This window comes from Drosophila biarmipes, chromosome 3L, assembly GCF_025231255.1.
Source record: "Drosophila biarmipes strain raj3 chromosome 3L, RU_DBia_V1.1, whole genome shotgun sequence".
NCBI classification, from domain to species: domain Eukaryota; kingdom Metazoa; phylum Arthropoda; class Insecta; order Diptera; family Drosophilidae; genus Drosophila; species Drosophila biarmipes.
The window spans coordinates 7679891-7704059 of NC_066613.1; the positions used below are offsets into that span (position 1 = coordinate 7679891).

At 41.7% G+C, this 24169-nt stretch overlaps 8 protein-coding genes across 10 annotated transcripts; 4 read left to right on the top strand and 4 right to left on the bottom strand.

Annotated features, from left to right (window-relative positions):
- Positions 1-1624: 1624 nt before the first annotated feature.
- LOC108030503 (mucin-2) lies at positions 1625-3097 on the bottom strand. The gene is made up of 2 exons (XM_050886227.1): positions 3039-3097; positions 1625-2984 (listed from the first exon to the last, which is right to left on the bottom strand). The coding sequence occupies exons 1-2, from the start codon at positions 3064-3066 to the stop codon at positions 1708-1710; spliced, it is 1305 nt and encodes a 434-aa protein (XP_050742184.1). The 5' UTR covers positions 3067-3097; the 3' UTR covers positions 1625-1707.
- A 634-nt stretch (positions 3098-3731) lies between these two features.
- Positions 3732-4289, bottom strand: LOC108030543 (uncharacterized). Its single transcript, XM_017103436.2, has 2 exons — positions 4020-4289; positions 3732-3888 (listed from the first exon to the last, which is right to left on the bottom strand). Exons 1-2 carry the CDS (start codon positions 4249-4251, stop codon positions 3824-3826), a joined length of 297 nt encoding a protein of 98 aa, XP_016958925.1. The 5' UTR covers positions 4252-4289; the 3' UTR covers positions 3732-3823.
- A 188-nt stretch (positions 4290-4477) lies between these two features.
- LOC108030551 (uncharacterized) lies at positions 4478-5080 on the top strand. Its single transcript, XM_017103444.2, has 3 exons — positions 4478-4596; positions 4649-4858; positions 4917-5080. Exons 1-3 carry the CDS (start codon positions 4572-4574, stop codon positions 4979-4981), a joined length of 300 nt encoding a protein of 99 aa, XP_016958933.1. The 5' UTR covers positions 4478-4571; the 3' UTR covers positions 4982-5080.
- Positions 5081-5085: 5 nt separating this feature from the next.
- Positions 5086-5639, bottom strand: LOC127010868 (uncharacterized). 2 transcript variants are annotated; one of them, XM_050886237.1, is made up of 2 exons: positions 5363-5639; positions 5086-5305 (listed from the first exon to the last, which is right to left on the bottom strand). In XM_050886237.1, the coding sequence occupies exons 1-2, from the start codon at positions 5592-5594 to the stop codon at positions 5235-5237; spliced, it is 303 nt and encodes a 100-aa protein (XP_050742194.1). In that variant the 5' UTR covers positions 5595-5639; the 3' UTR covers positions 5086-5234. The 2 variants fall into 2 exon arrangements, with proteins under 2 accessions (XP_050742194.1, XP_050742193.1); XM_050886236.1 differs by having other exon boundaries at positions 5097-5308.
- Positions 5640-6040: 401 nt separating this feature from the next.
- LOC108030501 (uncharacterized) lies at positions 6041-7436 on the top strand. The gene is made up of 4 exons (XM_017103390.2): positions 6041-6136; positions 6201-6416; positions 6479-6539; positions 7391-7436. The coding sequence occupies exons 1-4, from the start codon at positions 6112-6114 to the stop codon at positions 7434-7436; spliced, it is 348 nt and encodes a 115-aa protein (XP_016958879.2). The 5' UTR covers positions 6041-6111.
- LOC108030549 (uncharacterized) lies at positions 6462-9299 on the bottom strand. Its single transcript, XM_017103442.3, is given in 4 exon segments — positions 6462-6779; positions 6853-6933; positions 6936-7170; positions 9070-9299. Coding segments are annotated over 3 exon segments (291 nt in total). The 5' UTR covers positions 7081-7170; positions 9070-9299; the 3' UTR covers positions 6462-6714.
- Positions 7083-8156, top strand: LOC108030545 (uncharacterized). 2 transcript variants are annotated; one of them, XR_007763714.1, is made up of 4 exons: positions 7083-7462; positions 7524-7730; positions 7787-7899; positions 7982-8156. XR_007763714.1 is itself a non-coding variant. In XM_017103439.2 (3 exons), exons 1-3 carry the CDS (start codon positions 7438-7440, stop codon positions 7846-7848), a joined length of 294 nt encoding a protein of 97 aa, XP_016958928.1. In that variant the 5' UTR covers positions 7084-7437; the 3' UTR covers positions 7849-7975. The 2 variants fall into 2 exon arrangements, 1 of the variants encoding a protein (XP_016958928.1); XM_017103439.2 differs by lacking the exon at positions 7982-8156 and having other exon boundaries at positions 7084-7462; positions 7787-7975.
- Positions 7885-8560, top strand: LOC108030554 (uncharacterized). Its single transcript, XM_017103447.2, has 4 exons — positions 7885-7899; positions 8056-8091; positions 8151-8357; positions 8417-8560. Exons 2-4 carry the CDS (start codon positions 8067-8069, stop codon positions 8476-8478), a joined length of 294 nt encoding a protein of 97 aa, XP_016958936.1. The 5' UTR covers positions 7885-7899; positions 8056-8066; the 3' UTR covers positions 8479-8560.
- Positions 9300-24169: the final 14870 nt, after the last annotated feature.

Genomic DNA, 24169 nt, shown 5'->3' on the forward strand with positions numbered 1-24169 from the left:
AAATCCAGTTCGCAAATTAGAAGCCACAGTAACCAGCCAAACAAACCGCAGTGGCCCCATTCCCCGGAGGCCCTTCCTCCGGACTTTTGAATAAAGCCGCAGCCAAAACACAAAAACCAAAACGCCCACCCAAAAAGAGACAGGGCGAAGCCAAGCAGTGACGTCTTTTGTCCGATGGCCAGTGTCCAACGCTGGGATCTTTCCCCTGTTGCATTTTTGAATTTCAACTTGGTCTGCGTGAAAATTTACTTGCTCAGATTCAATTCAAAAGCGATTATCACCACTTAGCTGTCAGCGACACGACACCAAACTCCGGGCCAAAAACCGACATCGAAACGGAGACCCATGCTCCACAGCCCCGTCCAAGTGCAAGTCCAAAATGTTTCCAAGTCCAAGACCAAGTCCGAGTGCAAACGCCAATATCGCTGGCCAGGCACTTTGGGGCTCTTGACAAAGGGCATGGTTGAATGTGAGTGTCTACATGTGTACCTACTCCGCTGGCTCAAATAAAATTTACACTTTCAAGTGGCGCTAAAGTCAAGTGCAATGCATTCCGTAGACCCCGTCTCCGAGCTCCGAGTCCGGAGTCCGAAGCCCTCCTCTAACCACTTTTTGGGACGTCAGCTGGTCAGACATGTCCAAAGTGGAAAGGATAGGAAAGGCGGTTTCAATCGGCGGGGAGAGGCGACGGGTGCGGCAAATGTGGTCAAGAGTTTTATAAAGTTCATCATCATGGCCTGGTCTAAGCATTTTTCAAGTGCAGCGCCAAAAAGATTTTCAATTTTCAAATATTATATAAGCAGTTGGCACAGGCTGAGTGGAAAAATCATCACCACCTATGCCCTAACTTCAGGACGGGTCTATTCGGATTGCAACTATATTTTTCAAAAGGAAAGGTGCAACTTTTAATAAGCACATAACCAACACAATTTTTTTCTTGGTTCGTAAAGATAAATGAAAGGGAACATTTATTTATTTATAATATAAATACAATATAGTGTGACTTACGACATGAATATTGATAAGTTTAAAAAATGATATATAAAAAACCTATTGTGTGTTTTCTCTTCGTATTTAAATAAAAACTTGACCCTCGAAGTTTTTCATTTTATTCTGGTAAAAGTAAGTAATGATCTTAAAATGTATAATTTTTGTAATTATTTATTTGGTAATATTTTAATATATATATTTTCTCAAATCTCGATACAAATTCTGAAACATCCATTTACCTAACTTATATAACATAAAAATAAAATGTATCATATATTGCATAGGAATAGAGTACCTCAACATCGTTCAGCTTTAGCAGGTCCAATCGCCTCCCTGCACATTCATAAAGTACATAATCATGTTCATGACGTGAACTGAAGTGGGTGTCGAGTGGGAGTTTGGGGTCGGGGCATCTGGTCATATAGCTGGTGAGGGTAAAAGCTTAAACCGCTACAAGTATTTAAAAAGCACTTCATACGGACACACACGCGTTCACACAGTTTATATTAAAAGCATATTGAGAAGCCCTGCTTTGCTTAGTTTCATTAAATCAACACAACAGAAAATTCTTCATGGGCTACACTAAACTTGGGATCCATTAAATGCACAACGACTAAAAACACTGGAAAAGCAATTAAATGCAAAACAAATTATTTTATTAGTCAACAATATAAAAGTAATTTTGGTTCAGAAATCGTTTGGCCAGTCAACAGTCTTCTAACAACTTTGGTTTTGTCGGAGGCATTCGTCAAGCAGTAGCTGAATTTTGTCCTGTAGTATTCGAAGATCCTCGCTAAGCTCCTCTTTGGGTGGACATTCATTGGGGCAGCCACATCCACTTCCTCCTCTAATGGGAATGACTGGACCAGGACCTAAGGGTCCAGGAAATGTGGGAACGGGTTCGAAAGGTCCAGGAATTTTGGGAACTGGTATTAAAGGACCACCGGGATTCTTTCCTCCTGGGCAATGGGGTCCCAATCCGTTTTCTCCGTTGCTAGGAATAACAGGTCCGGGTCCAAAGTGCCCGGGAATATTGGGTATGGGTATTATAGGACCGCCAGGATTCCTACCTGGCGGATTTTTTTCACCACTTCCGCATGGTCTTTGAGTATTCGTTGATGGGGTGGTACTTATAGGGCCGCTAGGATTCCACCCAGGTGGGTGACTCGACTCACAGCCGCAGGGTTCCTTGGTGGTCTTTGGAGTTGAAGTGTGTATGGCACCGCCGGGATTCCATCCTGGCGGGTGACTCGAGATGCTTCCACAGGGTTCATCGGTGGTCGTTGGAGGTAACGTTTGTATAGGACCGCCAGGATTCCATCCAGGTGGGTGACTCGACTTACACCCACAGGGTTCCTCGGTGGTCGTTGATGTAGTAGTAGAATTGTCTATGCTAGGTGAATTGGTCGGTTCAGCAGTGGTCTCGGGGCAAGGAGTAGTAGTTTCTTCAGTGCAGGTTGGGTTAGTTACTGTAGTATTCTCGGAGCAAGGAGTAGTAGTTTCTTCAGTGCAGGTTGGGTTAGTTACTGTAGTATTTTCGGATCTTGGAATCCTATTGGTAGTACTGTCAGTGCAAGGTCGGCTGGCCGGTTCAGAGGAAGCCTTAGAGCTAGCAGTTGAAGTCTCCTCAGTGCAAGGTGGATTGGTATGTTTAGTACACGTTCTGTGTGTAGTTTTCTCGTTGCAAGGTGGATTGGTCTGTTCAGTTCTGTGAGTAGTATGCTCGTGAGGAGGAACTGGAATGCTCCTGGTGGTCCTATGGTGTATCTTCCTCCTGTGTCGAATAATGCGTCTAGTGACACGATGCCTGGGTCTTAGTGTCACACGTCTCCTAGGGGGCCTCACGGGTCCTGGTCCTCGTTTATGAGGTTCCTTGTGACATTCCCTATGAGTTTCCCTATGAATTACCCTATGATGTTCCCTTCGGGCACCTTCTTTGCAGGGCTCAAAGCAGGATTCACTGTGCTCCACACATTGCAGCAGCACGAAGCTCACTGTAAAAATACCATTTCAGTTAAAGTTTAAACAGTATATATTCTTTCACCTACCCAGTAAGCAGATGGGAGTAAGCTTCATGTTGGACCCTCTTTTAGAAGTTCTGGGAAACTGTGTGCATCCCTAGCTCCAGCCCGAACTTTTATAGCACTGGTCTAGTAGCAGCTTCAGTAAGGTTGCAATTGTGTAAATAACTGAAGATACATTTTAATTATAGACTTGAACTCAGGTCGAAGCCAATTTTAGGACAAGCAAATAGGCAGCTTATTAATAAGCGCCACTCTGTTTGCCCTTGTCGTGGAAAATTTCTCCAAGTTCAGATCCCCAGATGAACTCGCGTCTGGCGTCTGAGCCACAAACATCGACTGTAATCTCAGACCGCCGAGTAATAAATTCCCATTTTTTATGGCATCAAGAAAATCAAAACAATTTCGTTTGAAAAATTATGTTTTGGAAAAGGGGGCGGGGAGTTTTGAGGAACTGCCAGACGAGATGACGGGGATGCATCAAGTGTAAGACAGGCATGACGATGTGCTGTGCGTGCTGGCTCAACTCATCGCGATGCTGGTCTGGACCCGTCTTTACGATAATGCCCCGTACGTGGAAGATGCACTCGGGGACGGCGACTGTTGATTCCTGGAAGGGCTTCGAGCTGGGACCCACAAAAAGTGAAGGCCAAGACCACGACCGAGACAAGAACATATCGCTTTATTGGCCGGGCAGACAACCAGAGTAACCAACTCAAATCTCTTCGAAAAGGTGCATTTATTTGTCCAAAATCACTTTTAATATTTTAGCTGGGTTCGTTCGGATAGTCATATTGCTGGTGGGCATTCCTCTAAGTACGTCTGGGCATGCCGGCAAGCTCGGCTATGACCAGGCAGTCCATTTTCCTCTTGTGGGCTGAAATTGGGAGGTAGCAATTAAAATTTATACAAATGTACGCAGCTAAAATCTCTAAAATATGTTGTTGATTGATCAACGTAGCTCCGTTATTACTGTGTAATAAACTAAAATATTCGTTGCGCTTATACCTCCACAAGCTATGACCTGAAGGTCGCACCGAGTTTGATTCCTCCAGATGTATCTGCCACGTACTTTCTCGCGGCAACCGTTGTTCATGTACTCCACGTTGTTTATGGTATTATTCAGTCCTCGGATGCAGGGATTGCAGGTTTCCCTTAGCTTCCGACAGTCAGGAGCTTGGGCATTAACAACCACACAGCCAAGGATCAACAGGAAACAGATGACTCGTGCCATTTGCATTTTGAAGCTAATCAACTGTAGGTTGCCTTCTGATTTAAATTAAATCAAAGTCCAGCCTTATATAAGGGGACAAACGAGGAAGTAGTCCGCCCCAGATGAGATCACATCTGGTTTTAGAGATAAAGAAACAGATCTGTGCCCAATACAACTCTTTAGCTGCAGTTAGTGTAACTGAATTGAATTGAAAAAAGGGTCTTTCCCAGTTGTTGGCGAATAATTTAAGACTTCTGCTCCCTGAATTAATTTTAAGGGTATAAATAGGAAGAAAATTTATTCGTTTTGGCACAGTAGTGATCAGTCCCATCTTAAAAGCTACTAAAATGTCGAAACTTGTGTTCACATTGGGTAAGTTAGTTCTTTAAAGACAGAGGCTCAGTATCTAACCCGATTCTTTAAGCTCTTTGCTGCATTTTGGTGGCCCAGATCCTGGCTCAGGATGCTTCGGGTCGCCGTTTCTGCGATCGTTTATTCGACGACTGTCGTCGCGAGGAATCCAAGGTGGGAACTGAGGACGACACCGTTGGGCTCTTCAACGCCTACTGCGGACGACACGACCGGAACTGGAAGAGGATAACCCGATGCGAACTGGTCCGGGCCTCGTGCATTTGTAAGCTAATATTTATGAGTTTAATAAGATTGCTTTCATCGATTTCTTTATTTCTTAGTGACCATGGTTCGCTGTGACAACGGGACTTGCAAAAATGTGGCCGAAAGCCTTCGACCTAATTAAGGAAATCCTTCTATTTTCTCCCAGAACCAAGCCAATATTGTCAGCCAAAAATTATATAAAGATATTCTGAATCCCAATAATACAAAGTGTTTAAGCTATGGTTCGGTAATTACCTCTCTGTTGTAGGCAAATTCAAATTTGATACAAAAGGGAAACGTGAAAAGCTGAGACCTGCAATTTTTTTGGACTTTTTGTTTCAAATTTGGATAATTTTTTTTATTTCAAAATCGATATTAAAGTAATCCTTATTTGCTTAGAGTTCCTTAACGCTGCGCATTTGTTTAACCCTTGCGATTGTTGAGCAATCCTTTTTCTTTTTCCCAGCTTCTGAAATAACAAAAATTGAATTGAATTATAATTTGAAAGTCCATCCTAACTTACGTTCACAGGCGATCACCAGCATATCGCAGAGGTCCTGATCCTCCCAGATGTAGTTTTCGATCAACTTATGCCTGCATCCATTGTTTACGACCTCCAACTGGTTATAGCTATCGTTGAGTTTTAAAAGGCAACGTGAACAGTGCTCCTCTATTGTCCGACAATCAGTAGATAGTCCACGAGTGACTACATAACAAAAAAGGGAAATGATCAACATTATTTTACCCAACTGCATTTTCGATGCTTTTGATAGAAGAAATCGGAAAAAGGGGCCTTATATATGTTGGTCTACAAGGAAGGGAAAGTACTTACAGTATCACTGGTGATCTTCTGCCTTTTAAAGCAATCCCACATCTGTTGGTGGACAATTAAAAATAACATTGCAATTTATCCGGAACATCGGGCTATAAATACCCGTATAGGTAAGGTTCATCTCGAAGAACTAACTTTCTTACTTTTGATCCAAGCTTTCAACTCGCACATAAGCCGTTCTGAAATTAACTTATTTTGTATAATAAACACTTAAATATTTTTAGTTTTCTTATAGCAAAAAAATATGTAAGAGGAAGTAGTACCTATTTTGTTTTTTATGATTTAGATAATGAAAGGGAAATGAACACAGGTATTGAAGGAAGTACAAAAACTGCTGACGGAAAATTGCAGTTCTCAGCTTTTTTTCAGGGTATAAATAACACGGAATGGTACCATTTATGACGGGTTAAGCTAAAAGATCCACATCAGAAGCTACTGCCATGTCGAAATCTGTCTTGACACTTGGTAAGTTTTAAGTTCGATATGTTTTGTTTAGTGGATTTAATAGAACATTTTTAATATCACCCAGCTCTTTGCTGCTTTTTGATGGTCGAAATTCAAGCCGATACTGACAGAAAAAGACTGCATGAAACTTGCATGCGCGTTTTCGGGAAGTGTATTAAAAATGAAGACAAATTAGGAAGGCAGGACGATACTTCTCAGCTTTTTAACGAGTTTTGTCGACGTTCGGATTCCGGTTGGTCAGACCTCAGCCGATGTGATCTTCTACGAGTAGCCTGTTTATGTGGGTGTATACAAAGATCTGTAAAAGCTGGAATAATTTTAATTTAAATTTAATGATTTCAGCTACTGTACGCGATTGTGAAAGTCCGACTTGTAAGAATGTTGCCCACCGGATGAATCTTTGGTAAACATGGCAAGAACATAATTTGATGTTTTTCAATTTTTATGTTAGATATTTTCATAAAAGGCTTCAAATTATGTTATAAAGTTGTCAGTTTGATATTCCTGTAATGCTATAAACTACGATTTTATTTCCATTTTGTGTAATATCTGAGAGTAGCTTATATTGGTAAATTAATTTAGCGGATCCTTCTCATTCCAGTTATCCTAGCCACATTCTCGCAATCCAATCTGGTCTCATGATCTGTAATATACAACAAAAATATATTAGTATTATATAAAATTGTATTTTAATTTTTATTTTAAAGAGAACTTACTTTCGCACGCAACAATTTGCATATCGCAACGCCTTACATCCCGCCAAATCCAACGTTCCCTGACTTTTTCCCTACAATCTCTATGAACTCCAGATTGTTAATTGGATCCACTAAACGACGAGTACAAGGACGACAATTTTCTCGAATCCTGCTGCAATTTAAACGCTGTGCCTCAATTGACAGGCAGCAAAGGATAATAATTAGGGGGAAAATGCAAACGCACTTCATTCTTAGTACAGCTGATGTACATCAACTGATAGTTCGCAGGGGATTTATTCGGTTTTATACACAGTCAACAAGAAAGAAAACACTTGAACACTACAGGGTGAAACAAAGACGTCATTTTTTTTTTTAATCAGAGCAAGGATAGCCCTTGAGAGCATTATATATTTTCATAGTAGGATAGAAAACCAGTTTAACAAAAGGCCACCTGAATAAAGATTGATCTCATACAGATAGCCCATTTTAAGGCAAGGCTTGACTTAAGTTTTTTTTATCTAGCAATAAATCTTGATCCAATTTGTGCATATAAATACAGCCCCACAGATAATATCCCATCAGTTTCATCAGCTCACATTGATTGAAATGTGGAAAACATCGCTTCTCTTAGGTAGGTCTGCCTTTTAATAACAAGGTTTATGTACCCTTAACTTATACCCAATTCGCGGCAGTCCTTTGTGCTCTGCACTTGTCTTATATTCAAGCCCAAACTAATCGAGAGTACTGTGAGAATGTGTACACCGATTGTCAACGATTTACTCCCAGAATAGGGCGATTCGATGAGACTATAGATTCCTTCAACCGACATTGTCGCCGGGAGCGCCGAGGAAGATGGAATAATGTCTCTCGGTGTGAAATGGAAAAGGCCACCTGCCTTCGTAAGTAAACGTTCAGCCTTTTGTTTTGTTCTCTTAAATTTAATTTAATATTTTAGTTATCTTACGCCGCTGTGATGACTTGTCATGCAATAACATTGCCGATATCTTGGAATTGTAGTGAAGAGAAAAGCTTATTGACACTGCAGTATATTGTCTGAATTATCAGCAGGTACTAAGAAAAGTTTAACCAAGTAAATCTTTTGTAATAAACATATGGCCTTTATAATTCGGCAAACCATTTATTAAAACAGAATGGCAAGTTGACACAAGGAGTTTGGGGTGCTTAACTATATATAAACCGCTCGAAATAATGTTTCCATTTTAGTTAAGCTCAAGATGTTTTTAATAATATTGCTGCTGGGTAAGCGGCTATATTTTTAGTTCTTAATAAGTTGTATTTTAACTCCACGTTATTTAAAGTTGTTAGTGTGTTTGATGGAAGTGAAAGTGGCTATTTTGGGGATCTCTTCAAGTGCAATGATCTGCTGCTAAGGTGTCGGGGAACTGAGTTAACAGCGGGAAAGTACGATGACATTGTACTTCAGATTAATCGAAACTGCAGTCAAGAAATTGGATCCCAGTGGAGCAACATCACCCGATGCGAATTGGAAGCTACAAAATGTTTAGGTAAGAATAGAATATATGACTATATGAACACTCCACTCTTAAAATGCTCTACATTACAGTAACTCAGATGAATGGAATGGAATTAAATTGTGAAAATATAGCCGACATAATGCATTTGTGAAAGTTAAATATAAAATAAAGAAAACTGTTATTATATATATATATATGATATGATATGATATGATATGATATGATATGATATGATATATATGTATATGATTTATGTATAAAAATATATTTTTTAATTTAACATAAAAAGCAACGCTTTTGGGGGTGATTGCCTCCCCAAAGTTATCTATGAACTTTTCTTTCAAGTGGAATGTTTCCTTGGGCCTCGGGGCGTCGGTTGTCTCCGTGTTTACCTTCTCATAAATCTCTCCCTCGGCAGGAGGAAATATTTATGAGCTAATCATTTTTAATTGTAATCGAGCGACAACAAAGCTGAATAAACTTTTACTCGAAAATCTAATCACATGCTGGAACAGAGGACAGAAATAATTACGCCAAGGCCCGGGGCAAAAAAGACCCCGAGAAAAAACAAAGACTCCCAACTAAAATAAAAATAAAAATCAATTTCAGGGCATTTCCTGGCCACGTTGCACGTGCCACGTGCCAAACAACAACAGTGGCAACTTGAGTGGAGTTGGCTGGTCGGGGGATTCCCCCGTCTATATGTGTATGCTGATAGCACTCGAAGCCAAAATTTCATTACCAGTTTGGGGGAGACTCCGTGCCCTTTGGCAGCGAGTCAATTACGGCAAGGAAGCGCCCGACGATGTCGTCACCCGAATCCTTCTCCGAGGAGGAAGCCCTCCGCATAGTTGCTTAATATTTATCCAGCGTCGGTAATCAGCCATCCCCGACATGTGTCCATGATCTCGATAACAAACAAGGGACGACCAAGAGACCCAAGGCAAACAGTAATCCCGGCAAACAAATCGGAGCGGCCAGCCAGCCCAATGGGTTTTTAATAAACTGTCAGTTAATAATAAAATTTTCAGTGAATGTTATTACGATTACAATCGCAGTGATGACAAGATTGAGAGATACGGACCCCCTTTTGCCGCCCTGCCCCCAACTTTACTTCGTTAGGTGTGTTCGTTCGAGTTATTTCCGAGTCAGAAGCTGAGTGTGAAATTTGGCAGCTTGTTACAGTGCTCCGGCGGAGCGGGACGTAGGGACCCGATCCATTGACCCTAATCATGTAGCAGCTTGTAAAATGCGAGCGTGAAAAGAAAATTGAAAAGTTAGTTCGACGTCGGGTTTTCCACTCAGCCCTCGCCCCGAAATCCCCTTCGCGACCATTCGCTTCCTGAAAGGCTGTTGATTTGGGAAATTCCTTAAACTTGTCCGAAAGTCGGGCTGAAAGAGCCAAAAGTTGCTGGCGGTATATGCTAAGAATATGGCAAGTTTTCCTAAGTCGGAAAATGAGGAGAGCCATTTGAGTTTGGGAAACTATGAATGCAGTGCGGTGGATTGCGCAGAGTTCGCAGATGATTTTACGGTTTTATGCTTAACATCTTAACAACTTTTCAATAATTACGTAAAATAATAAATATTCAGCCAATAAGGATCGAATTCAAATGATATATAATTATGATACAAAGTATAGTCACTATTCTTTCATTTTAGATTAATTAAAAATAAGATTGTGCACTTCATTTTATTAAAATTCAGCAAAGATAGTACTATAGATTTGTGGATTTTATAAAAGGCTTAAGCCTTTTTTAAAATAAAATGTCTTAAATACATACAACCCTTTTCATAAACCTTCATTATTATTCCTATCTTTTCCGGCATCAATTTCCGTTCTCAACGCCCTGCTTACCACTTTAATTTTGTTTGAACAGAACCTTTAAGAACACTAAAAAACACCTTCCGAGCGTAATCGACAGCACACTCCCCCAAACAAAGGCCGAACCACCCACCCGGTGCAGCGAACCACCCCCTTTTTAAGGTCCCCATCCCCAATGCCTCCTGCCACCGCCCAAATCACCCCACAAAGACCCCCAATAGATGGGCACACGTTTTGTTGCAATCCCGATGAGGAAATGCTAATCCGCATGTAATATTCGAAAATGATATGAAAATGCCAGGCCAAACAACCACCCACCGAAGGAGCAGATCCCGGATCCCGGAACCCAGAGTGAGCGGCCAGGCCGAACGGAGCCAACATTACTCAATGTCAACATCAAAATTGCTTTGGAATTCATGCATTCATTTATTTCGCCTTCAACAAAAAGCGAACTAACGCAGTATAGAAATTTTCATTTTCGGCAGAGTTTTAATTCGGGGGAATCGGAATCTCCGGGGTCCTTAAATAGCTGAACAGCCGGATGGAACGGGAAGGGAACTTTCATGCTGATTAAAAGTGGCAACTGTGTCTGCGGGGTTGCGAGGCTTTTTGGGTTTCGGATTGCAACCTTTTCCACTTGCCACCGGGGGTTGCCCTCTGCAAAAGGGGGTGACTCATCCTGCCCAGCGCTGCACTTGTCCTTAGCCGCACAAAAAATTTCGTCACAGACGGTGGCGTGAAATTTCGAAACGAATTCTCTAAACTCGCTCATTGTAATTTCTGTAATACCAGACTGCATGGGCATGAGGCATGTGGCCGGGAAGTTTGTTTTGTTTAAAATTATTAGAATTCAGTTGGTTGTTTCGCGGGTGGAATTTGTGGTGGCTGCAAGGTGGTGGGTGGTGGGCGGTGGCTGGACTTTGGGTGGGGTTGTGTTGGAACAACAGCTGGTGCTCTTGGGCCAGAATGCGACCAGTACTTGGCCGCAATGTGGTCAAAGCGGAGGACCCTCGTCTCGCCTCGGCACTTGTTTGCCTTACGCTGATATGTTTGCGTGTGTGCCGGGGGTTTTAATTCATCGGAAGGGCAAACAAAGCGCAAAAGTCAAGCGATTTGCCAGCACTCCCAATCACAACCTAAAGTGTGGGAAATGAAGAAACTCTGATTTTAATGGCAAGTAAAAATTGTGTACTAAGCGAGAAGTCAACGACAACCGTCATTTATATAGAGCCAGCTCTTTGAATTATTGAAGTTTTACGTATTGGATTCAAAATTAAGGATATAAAATTGTTATTATTTTTATAACATTTTTTACTTTAATTTTAGGGTTTGAGGAATTGCGTCCCAATTTGTAACCATTAACAGAATAATAACAGGCTTTGATTGTTATCATAGTATATTTATAGGTACCTAAGTCTACAGCCTCAAGCCATAAAAATCGCATTAAAACGCTCCTTGAAACTAGACGTTAAGCCTTAGTCTTGCAGACATAATACATGATTCATAAGTAATTGTTGCAATCTCAGCGCGGGCAAACAAAACAAATCCATAAAATTTAGCCGGCTAGACGGATAAATCGAGTAGAAACCTCGGTCCGCCCGGCGACGTGCTTGAAGCTGTTGACATGCCACGAACCTGAAAACAATTAACGTCCGATTTTGATATGTGCGAGAGCTAATCGAAAATCCCCATCGACCAGACGTCCACCAGACAGCAAACATGGGACAGTCCGGTGTCCAGGTAACAATGTAATATTTGCCATCCGACTGGGCAGCGAGGAGCCCAGGGCCCAGGACAAGTGTTTTCGGCGATAACAAAAGGTGTTGCACAAACGAGGTCCTGGCTAGCCGGGATTTATGTAAGAGGATGCACTCACAGAAAAGGGAGTAAGCATGAATTGTCCGAAAATGCCCTCCTAAATGTAATAAAACTAGAAATAATTTTTTAACTTTATAGTCTCAGAATAAATTTACTTTTTAAAATTAAGTACAAATAAATTAAATTATAAAAGCCAAATTCCAGGATCTTAAGTTCCTACTTAAAATCAGTACCTAGGAACGTAAATATTTTATTTTAATTTATAAAACCTATTATTAGTTTCCGGCAATGTTGAGTTCTCTTCTTGAAGAGTTTACTTACTTACAAGTATTGGTTACTTCGATTATAATAACACTCTAGAATTAAGTGGGTAATTCAACTAATTGAATAAATAAGAAAGCAATTTATTTTCTGAGTGCGCAAATAAAACTCCCAACGGTGCGGCGTGGGAGCGAGGACTCTGCTCATTAAATGTCAATTCCTAGTCGCCGCAGCACATCAAACGCCGGCAAAAGGACATCGCACATCTCCCGCTGCGCGCGTGTCCTTTGAATTAGGGCCGATCCCGAGGCCATAATGCGGTCGGTCAGCCCGTCGAATCCCTATGTACGTCCTCAGCTCATCTGTCGCGGCTGAGTTATGCGACCATTGTTCCCATCGCCTTTCGGCCAGTGAATTATTATCCCTTTCGCATATGTTGCGACCCGGCATTGTCCTGCCGACTCCTCGCCTGGTATCCTTTCGAATGTCTGTTGCTCGGACACGCCTTGGGAACGGGGCGTTTTGCAGTTAAACGGCGTTCCTCCAAAGTTTTCGGGGCGTGTTCGCTCCCTAAATTGATTTTTGCTTTCTGTAGAATTTGGTTTCTTTTATTTTTGGGTTTTTAGATTTTCTCTGCCTCAAATTTCATAATTATCAGGGCGTGTACGAGCACTCTGTAAAAATTTCTTCGCCCGAGTCCTGCACTTGTTCGCCGTGGAGATACAAAAATCAATTTATTGTTTTCCCTCCCTTCGATTGCCATGTTTTCTGGGCTTCTTTGTTTTTGTTTTTTGTATTTTTCGGGCTGCGGTCAATGTTCTTGGCCAGGACAGCAGTTGTGGTCAACCAAGTGTTGGACAGCATTATAAATATTTGAGCTTGCCTTTGCAGCTTACCGAGAACGAATGTCCGGAGCGGAGAAATTACTGCTGCAGTGCGTTGAATTGCTAAGGAATCTCGAGTGCTGAACCCTGGCCCTTTGCGGGATAGTTGTTGATTTTATTTTCAGCCATAAATCGTTGTAATGAAAAACTTGTTCAGACTCAGATTAAAGTTTCCTCGTGAACTACACTACACACTTCATATGTGGTGGATTTATTGTGATAAGCTGGGGGCTTACTCTGACCCAGTTTTGGATTCATATTTTGACACAAATTGGCAGCAACATTTTGCCAAAGTCAAACTTTCTGAGCAGCGAAAGGCTGCCACAATTAAATGGGAACCTAATATTGGGCCATTCAGCTGCACTTAAAAGTTTAAACTGCCTTTTGTCCAAAGCGGCAAATTCAAATCTCGATTAGCCGAGATATCCTGTGGAAGCCTGTCCTATTATTATATATAAACTCCGAGAGGCCTCTGCATCTACGAAAATTACACATTTGCCAACTGCTAATTGCAAGTCATAAATTAAACCCTCACCCGGGTCTCGAAAAGGACCGGGACCGGGACTCACAGGACTCTGGTCACTGGAGACAGGACACAGGGCTGTCATCCTTTTTGGCACAGGGCACACGTTCAAAACTGAAGTGCGGGACTGTCAAAAACTTTAGATTGCATTAAAACTGGTCGTAGGCCGGCGGCATAGTTGTGGGGCCTTCACTCGAAGAAATTAAGGCAATTAATGTTTTTAATTTAATTAAATAATTACAAAAAAATTATCGGTTAAGCTCTTTCATTAGTCTTGCCAATATAAATAATAATAACAATAATAGCCTTGAAAGTAATATTGATTGGGTTTGAATAAACAACACAAAATATAAACATAAACTATTCCCCTTAAAAAAAAACAAAATATATCTTAAAAACGGTTTCCTACCAACACAGCACTTAAATTGAGGTTAATTTTTAAAGGTATTTTGCTAAGTGGCTCTCAGGCACTCCTGTTTAATATGCGTCCTGCAACTAGTGCTAGACATACGCACGCATTGCGATGCCGTGGCCAAAGCTTCAAAATATTAATTATGACAGATCCCCGGAACAGGCCCGCACACACATATGTACGGCGAACTTCGGCGCCTGGCGAATGCCGTTGGCGAAATTTGCATTTATATTAAAAACAAACAGCAAGGAGTCCGGAATCTCGGCCAGAAGCCAGAAGCCGGTAGCCAGAAACCAGAGACCAGACGCCGGGACACGATGACAGCGCCAGCGACTTGCGGCGTAATCAAAGACACGTCACCAACAGGCCATGGACCAATTTGCAATCAACCGACACGCCCCACCGCCCAGCGCCCACCGCCTGCCACCCAACAGCCACCCAGGAGCCACCCCGCGTCAGAACCACCCACCGCAAAACTATTGCACTAAACCAAAACTGATTTCGTGGTCCGGACTTTAATTACATCTCATATATCAGAGGAAAGCTTGTCGTGCGGAAGGGCAGCGGGAAGGGAGTTTGGGTTCGGGATCGCATAAAAATGATTCCGTTTTGATTGCAATAACTCCCCCAATTTTCTTGGATAAACCCCCCACCCCTGACAAGCGGCAAGTGCACTACTTGAGGGTTGTTTTCCCCCACTCGCAAGTGTTGCCAATTGTTTGTAGCTGTTTTGTCGGCGACAGCCTCCCAGAAATTGGCAGCACAACCCCCAAAAATTACCCCATCGAAATTATTAGATTTTATTGCATGTGGAATATGAAAATGGAAAATTTTTCATCACTCCTCGAGGAGCGGAGGGAAAAGTTGTGCGTAAGCGATTTATTGGCGAGCGTGACTGTCATTGTCCTGCGGCTGCTTTTAATATTGCCAAGTGGCTTTTGTGGCAAATTTTACGATTGTATTATGTAGTGGGAGCTGTGCATTGGCCACGGACCATGGACCAGCTGGTGAACCCATCTGAACCCTCGCAAAGGGTTGGACATCCTGACGTGTGGCCCCACAAAGTGCAACGAGCCGTGAATATTCTGCCGAAACAAAAATTAGTTTGGGGATTTGCATTTGAATGGTCTGCGGGGGATACAGAACTCCACTGGAAAGTTGGCAAATAAAAGTTGGCTGGAGTCCTGTCAACATTTTCGGTGTATATAAATCTGTTTGCCATTTGCATATGTAATAAGTGCGAGGACACTCCGCTGAAGGGACACGCAGCAGGATAATCAGGAGGGGGACAGCATAAAAAACAGGGAATATCAAACGAATTATGCGATGCTAACATGAATGCAAATAACATGAGCACTTTCCAAATATTCTGGCAAAGGGAGTGGTAATGCTGTTGTGGCAGCGATGAGATTGGATTACCAGATTGGGAATATTAGTTTTGCGACTGGAAAAAACCCTACCCGAAAGTCCCCAGGCAAAAGGATTATAATATGTATTTTGATGCTTTTATAACAACTTTATCAGGTATCTCAAGAAAAGCCTTAGTTCCTTTATTTGACTTGACCATTCAAGCTTCAATAATCCTTCGAGTTGTGAAAGGAAAATAAGATTACGGTCCTACATCTAGGGGTGACTACGTGGTCAGCTCGCGTGGAGATAGCCATCTCGTATTTGCATTATATCTCACGGTTCATTCACGTACTCAAAGATACAATCTAGAGGGGCAAACTAAAAGCCTGCACTTGAGGTAAGTAGATCAGCTATCGGCAGTTGTTCAACCGAAGGATCGTTCTGCACTTTCTCGTATTTAATTATGCGGAATTTCTACTATTTTCAGGCACCTACTTTAAAGACCATTGAGCGCACGCCCTTGTTAGCATACAAATGCGAACCTACCGAACCGAAATCCTCTCAGATGAACAATACTTCGCTATAATTTCCATTGAGTTTCATGTTCAGGTTCGGCTTCAGGTTGTCGGTCGGGCTGCAACAGCTTGCTTTTGTCTACGAGAGCTGTCTGGCATTGGGTTACACAACTCCGACTCCGACTCCGACTCCAGCTCGCCTCAGACAGATGCCAGTCCGAGTTTCGTAGACAAAGGATGGGGCATTTAGCGCATCCTAACAACTGCTACATGACACCGTATTATTAAATTAAATGCAGACACGCGTTCGGGCCACCAAAATCGTATGGCTCTCTAGCCTTTGCCAACAGATGGAGCCCAGGCCCGCTGACCATTAATTCCGGCCAAATAAATGGTCAGCCGCAGTCTCCTTGGTAGTCGCAGCTTCTCCTCCAGCTTGTTAAACTAACAAGCCGGCATCGCGGTTCCAGGAAAGGCAATCGATAGATCTTAGCAGAGATAATGGAAACGAGCCAAATGAACGATTTTTAATTATACCCCTGATGGCCGGGCCGATGGTGATAGAGATCTGGTCACATATCATGTAACATTTGGGAAATCTCTGTCTCTCAATAGGGGAGTGCGCATCTGCGGGATTAACTTTCTTTGGGATGCATAATTTCATAATTCAAATGGAATAGCAGGAGGTAAAAAGTCACCTGCGCACTGCTTGACTTTAATAAAACACTCGGAAAAAATAGTCCTTCTATATGAGTTAAAACTAAGCAGGAGGTTATAAAAATGAAATTACTTTTACATGATAATTCAGCTATTATTCTGGTAACCTAAGGAAAAATGCTGCATACTTTTAGACACCTCAATAAAATTTTATCTGAATTCAATTTAATCCATAAGATTTATAATCCTTAATCATTCATTTAATTATTTTGCTTTAAAAAAAATAGTAACTTGGTTTATTTTTTGTCAGTAAAGGTTTAAAATGTATTTTTTTAACTTAATAGTTAGTTAAGAAAATAAATAATATCAAATGAAACCATTCGGAAATTATGTACAAATGTTTAAAAAATTTTTTAAGCTTAAGCTTTGTTCTTTATAGAGGAATAAACGTACGTTTTATAAAACGATACCCATTATTCATTAAGGAATGCATGTATTTTAGAGTTAATTGCTCACAGCTTTGACTTTTTTCCCGAGTGTACCATCGCACTCGCTGTTGGATTGCCCTTTGTCCTGAAGATCATTGATCAATGATCGTGCCTCCTGCCGTCTGGCGGCTACCTGCGGCACTCAGGGCCACTTAGTGATTTGGCCGCTGTTTGTTGACCAGGCCAAACAGCTGCCACTTTTTCGGGCCCAGACGACTCCACAAAATTGATGACGACAGGTTGCCAGGCCGAGCCAAAAATAAGACGGAGAAACAATGATCGCATGGGCTGATCCCTCGAAACAGGGATTCGAGAAGTCGGGATCGTCTGCTGATCTGACGTTAATCGACTAAATTGTAGCAGCTGAACTGTCAGTTTAGTTAAGTGGGCTGTGCCTCAAGTCCCGGGTATACTTTGGGTTTGATGTATTGCTGGCCAAAATATGGATGACGAGTTGGCGATAAAGTCCTGCCCAGACCAGATACATTTTTCGTGGCGAGCCCGCTCCCATTAAGTCCTTGATTAATGCTAGTTCTGCTCTCGTTTAGGGCTTTATTGTCGCTCCTTTCGGTAGGGGAACTTTATTGCCTTCAATTCGCAGTATCTGCAATGTCGCCGTCTTCATCGTCGCCCCAACTTCATCATCAGATTTTCGCTCGTTTCGGTTTCTTGTTCCTCGCCGCGTAATTAGTCTCGTTTGTTGTCATAAATTTTCGGTACATTTTGTTGAAAAGTCGCATTTAATTGCACTGATTTACAGTTCTGGGTTTTGCAGCTCGGTTGGCGGGTTTTTCGGTCTGGTTTTCGGTTAGGTGTTTCGCCACTTGGCTCACATAATTACGTGCAAAATTAATGATGTTTGTGCTGGGTTATGAGCAGCACTTTAAACAGGCGAAGACAAATATTTCGGCTGTAGTATGTTCCTTTTTTTTCGGGTCTGGTTTGCTGGCTTTCAAGCAGATCGTTAGCAGAGTTTAATGAATTCAGCAGGTGCAATTTGATAATTCCATGTGAGAAGGACGTTGTCTGGCCGAGATCCTGCGGTTAGAATTTGTAATGATGCTGGGAATGGAAGCAAGGTGCAACCTGGGTTGATGGATGTGGTGTCCTCCTGACCGTAAATTATCGTTATACTTGAGTTGTGGGCATAATTTGGATTGGAAATGTGAGGTTTTGGCTGACTAATTTATTAGAATTGCGCTGCAAAATTAAAGAAATTCATTTCCGCTTGAATTTTCTGCTACTATAAAACTCAAATTGGCAATCATTTTCCTGATTCAATTGTAGTTTACCCAACGAACGCTGCCTTTCAGGCTTTTCATGAAAAGGCGGAAGGCAAACTGATTTCCTTTGACTAATATTTAATGAGCAAGAACTAAGACCACTGGTTCAATCTTCTTTTCACTTTGTGAATGGCTGCTTTTCATCTTTATTATTATTTCTTGAAAAATAAATGAGCGTGATGGAGCCAGTTTGAATTAAAATGCAATTAAGTCTTAACCATTCTGAACACTCATCTAATAAAGCTGATGACTTTCCCTATCAAAGGTCTGAAACAAAGAAGGAACGGAAGTTTATTACTCCCAGAATCCAGAAGCATTCATAGTTAAAATTCGACTTCTCATCAGACGTTCCCCTGTCCGGCGAATAATTGAAACTCATCAAGTTCTATTTGGTTGTCGGAAGGTGGCGGCTTAGCCATCATTAATGCCCTTATCACGTACTTCAGCGCGACAGAAGCGACGCCCCACAGCAAACCCCCCTCAATTACATATCCAATCCGAACGAATCCATCGCATCGTTCAGGGGAACACCTTACCCCAAGGATTTGTCTTAAAATTGCCACCCTTAATTACTTGTAAGCTCGCCGGGTCACCCCCAGAAAAGTTCGGGCAGTTTGACTTTGCAATTGGGAAGTGCAGCGACTCCCACTTTCGCCCCCTCGAGCGAAGGACACCCCAGTGGGCTGACCATTGATTAAATTGATGATGTTTGATGACTCCTGAAGCCGATTTCATCGTACATTTCTCCCGTTAACAATATATGTTGGGGACCACATATGGTGAGCCACCCCCCGCTCATTACCCTGCATTCGACATGCATCAAGAAGCCTTCAAGTCAGAAATCGGAAGCGGACTTCTAGCTGAGCTTTTGTGTGGTGCTGCACTTACACTGAGATAAACATTGAAGAAAACCGCCTTTCCCTAGACTACGAAATAAAGTTGCCAGATTTTGGGAACTGCAAATAATAAACAAATCAATTGGGATCAACTTAAAATAAAAGAGTCAATCCAGTTCCAACTTTATTTGCAAACTTTACATTTTATTTATATCCTTTAAATAAATTTTTTTTTGAGTGGGCAATTTACATTAACCCAATAACATAAAAAAAGGAATATTTTAATAATTGCAATAATAATTATTATTGTTTCGACTTTGTACAAAATTTTATTATATTTTTTGTATCTTGAAGAGTATACAAACATTTTGTTAGAAATAAGTAGTAGACTACGTTTTAAATTAACTTCAAGTAATTACTGCATGTTTTATAAAGAATATGTTGAATATTTTTTTATTAATTTAGCTAAAAATTGCAGTTTCCATTGTTTTTACCTTACAGATATGATAGTCAGATATGTCATATAGGGGCCATTCCCCTTAAAGAAAACATCCAAATTAGTTTGTTTTTATGAAATGTTCTAGCTTAAGTTGTAATAAAAGATTCCTGACTTGGGCCCAAAAATGAATGTAGTTTTGAGTGTAGGAATTCGGCGTGCAGGGAATTTAATTTAGTAGGGAAAGGAAGTGAGAAAAGAGGCTCCACGGCTCTCCCATATTAGTCGGCATGACTAGACTAGGTCAGCCGTCTTAGGCGGCATTCTTTTGAGCCTTAACTCCCTGCTGACCTTAATTAATCTTCGGAACTGAGCTGGCTGGGCTGAGCTGGGCCCGGCACCTACATCCGAGAGGAGTGCAACCGGCAACCGGCACTGGCGGCTTGGCACCGGCAACGTGCAACGTGCAACTTGCGACTTGCAACGCGGCAGTGAAGCCAATGTTGATTAATGTGGCCGCGTGACTGGGCGTTATTTTCCTACTTCTGCCAGTTGTTGTTCGGGAAATGAGTTGCACGAGGCGTGCCATCAACTAATTGCGCTGCATTGTTGCGATGTAAGAGATATCCAAGGGTTCGTATCTGTAGAAAAGTGGAAATTCCAATGCAATTGCCACAGAGCACTTCCGCCTGGCAGGCGCTGCTGAAAGGCGAACTTCAATGCAAATACATCGCTCCCGTTCGAGGGTCCATCGCCGACTTTGACTCGGACTGCGACTCCTGCTACGGATTGTGACAAACGCCCCGGGGGTGCAATATATTCTGCAGACTGTAATGAAAGTGTGAATGAAATGCTCCATGACCCCTGCTTTTCCTTTTGCCAGCACAAAAACGGATGTAGAAAGTTCAAATAGAATTTAACCCCAAGCGCATATTTATACCATGTTTCCCCCACCCCTCCGCCGCTTTCACACTTTCAACGTAAAACAAATACCAAATGAGACAAGTGTGTGCGGGTGGGTTAAGTGTGCGGAGCGGTGCCGGTGCCGGGGATCCCCCTTTCGCCATATTAACCCTTCTTTGGCATGCTGAAAATGACCCAAGGTAAGAGGAGATTTCCTCGGTGGCTTTGCATGCAGGTGGAAAGCGGATTCAACTTGCCAAGTTGCTTTTTTGTCTGTGTCTGCTGAAGGTTGTTAGCCCGGGGCCAGATGCGAAAGTTCATCTGGATGATATGTCAATGATATATCAGGAAGTTAGGGAAAGTTGGGCTCTGGCTGGAGCTAAAACTCGCCTGGAGTGAGAGGTGATCACTTACCAAAGCGTGTTGAAAGCCGGTTGTGGCAGGTTGAAACCAATATAAAGTGTTTATATACTTACAGGCAGTAACATTAAATAATTTTGCAGACAGAAATCCCATTTGAAGTGTTTTGTTCATTAAATTTTATTAAATTGAATCCTAGCTGCTCTGAATAATTTATTAATAACGACTGTACAGCCCAATTTGATAGTTCACAAACAATTTGCCAGATTTCCATCTTCCCTGCTCTGCTACGCTCCTGTTAATTAATTTTCCTGTCCAACTTTTCAATTCCAAAACGCGGTTGTCCACATCCTAGACACTTTGAGTTGCACCCCCTCGAATGACAGATCACCGAAACCACTTGAGCCATATAGAGCCTGTCAGCTGAACTCAACCAGAACTCCGTTCAACCCAAGCCGAAACCGTAACACAAACCCAAAGAAACTATAACAATAAAGACCGGAAATTAAAGTGTGAAAGCGGCAGGCAGGAAGTTGCCCTGATTGCAAGTTTAGAAGGCTGGGGGTGAATAAGTTTATGTACCTCAAAGCTCGTATCTCGCATCTCGAGCCCCGCAACTCACAACTCGCATCTGACAAATAGAAAACTTTACAAATGCATTTCAACCGCCGGCACAGACAGGGCTTCGTTTCGAACGGAGTTACGAGTAGTTGGAGGTGGCCGTCGTCCTGATTGAATGTTAAACATTTAATTTAAACTTGTCCACAGGCAGTCGCCCAACCCAGGGAAACCCGCCGAGCAAACCAGAGCCGAAGTGAGATACGGATTTGAGACGTAATTTATGCACGCACATCAATTCAAATGCATCTAATTTGGTAAACAGACCGAGGAGATGGTGGGGCCGATACGGAGGAGACGGATTTGCACGGAGAAAAAAACTTATTATTTATATTTATTGGAAGAAAGATCTCTGGTACTGATCGCTTTTGCTACCATTATTAAATATTAAAGTTCGTCTCAATATATACAAATGTATTTATGTGTTTGTCAAATAAAAAGAATTTAAAACTATAATATATATTGGTTTATTATAATAAACTGGAAAAAAACTGTAAGGTTTACATAATATATAACCTTTTTTAGCATATTTATTGTTTTAAATACCAATCATTTTATAGGTTTTTTTTCCAGTGACAAGACAAAGTTTCAGTCACACCTGCCTGCCACTCGACAGACAATCGGCTTAAAATAGTTTTCATTTGTTTTCGGCGGCGAGTGCAACATGTGGCATTGGCAATGCCACTAAGTAGCCCCAGTCTGCATCATCAGCATCTGTTTAGGGGCTCGTTGTGCCCTCCTCCTCCGCCGCTGAGATCCTTCTCCCCGGGTCCCCGGGTCCCTGGGTCCCGCACCACATCCATTTCAGTAGTTCGTCTCGCCTCGCTGGGCTTCCGTACATGCAGCTCATTTAGTTGACATTTATTAACGTCACATAGCGCGCAATGTTTGACAATTAATTAGACACTCTCAGATGCCGAATGACGGGTCCTGCGCTGTAGCTTCAGATGCATGTACAAATATGCAGATACAGATACGAATGCCTAAGCAGATTGAGATTCAGATACATATGTCTGAGGACATGCACAACTTGAACTTGAATTTCCATTTATTTTCAGTTCCGTATAAGTCCAAAATTAGATCTGATTTAATTTATAAGTGTTATTTTTTCACTTCAGCTGTGTTGAGAATAATAGAATGGTTTGTAAAATTAATCTCCTTTTTAAAAAATATTCATTATTTTGATTGTATAGACTTTTATGTAATTTCATGTTACGAGAATGTTTAAAATGTTTCATTCCGATTTTTGGGGTTCTTAAAATATGATCCTTTTTTTTAAATATATTGATGGTTTGTTCCAAAGTGACTATGAATATTAATTGAATATTGTGTTTGATAAATCTAAATTTGACTCAGATCTTAAATCACCTTATCCAAACCGCAAGCACACTGAAAATTCTCATTATGGCAATTCTCCGCAGGGCGAATAATTTTAATCTGCTAATTCAACAATCATTCAATTTTAAACCCCCTTAAGAGACGCCACTTGAGCTCCTCCCTTTTTGGTCCTGCTCGCAAGGAATGCAAACGAACTGCCCGAATCACAGCAATTTTCAAAGTAAACACACAGAAATTTTTTCCTCAGAGCCACCCAGGCGGAGTGAGAAAAAGCGAACTTTTATTTATAAAACACTCGAAACGAGAAAAAATGTCCAAACTGTTTTCGGGCATATTGACGCAAGGATTTCCCAGGCCGGCAAAGATGGGGATTGCGAAAAAACTCGGGAAAGCAATGCGATGTGAAGAGATCAAACAGTCGGCTGAAAGTCCTACGCTCGGGCTAAAGTTTGTTTTGCTTTTTTTGGCAAATGTCACATGAAAAATGCGTTTGCTGTTTGCCAAAAATGCCGGCACTTTGCATGGCCCACACTCACCCTCGGAAAATCAGTCCGAAGAGCTCTGCCCCCAGGACATCCTATTCTTCGGTTGAGCCAAAAGGATGGTGGTGTTGGTCGCCTTGCACGAAATTTCCATTTAATGTGTTTGCCCAAAGTATTAAAAGGCAAACGACGATTGAGTATCGGAAAGTAGTAAAGCAAAGTTGGGAGCGAAACTCTGGGGTGTCCATGAGCATAACGCTGGAGTTGCAGTCTGCAGAGGAAGAAAAACTTACCAGTATTGGTTTATACAATTAATTTCAATTAAATAATAAATAATAACAAGATAAGCATGCTTAAATGAAGAAAGTATATTGTACGTTTGATAAAACAAAAATGTATATTTAATCTATTTATAATATTTGGTTTTAATATGTTTTAGTTTCGTCTTATGAAATATGAAATATCAAGGAGGAGTATCATCTTCTATTAATAAACACAGATTCAATGATCAATTTAGGATGTATTTTCCTCTGTGCAGGGGCGAACTCCCCAACTGACTGCTGAGTGATTGCCATGATAAGTGGCCCATTATGATGCCAGTTTGCACAGCGAGATTGCTCTGCGCTCCATTGGAGTTCTCCATAGCCATGGCCACGGCATCGACCATCTACCATCGACACAGCCCTCCTTCGATTCGGCTTTAATGCATATCAGAGTGGGCAAACTTTTGGCCGAAAAGTGCGTCATTGTCCGTTCGCCTTTCGTTGTCTTTCGGCCAGATCCTCCTCCAGTCCATGTCCTCCGTCCTCCGACTCCTGCCAGTGCTCCTTTGCAGTGTCTGTTGACAAAAGAC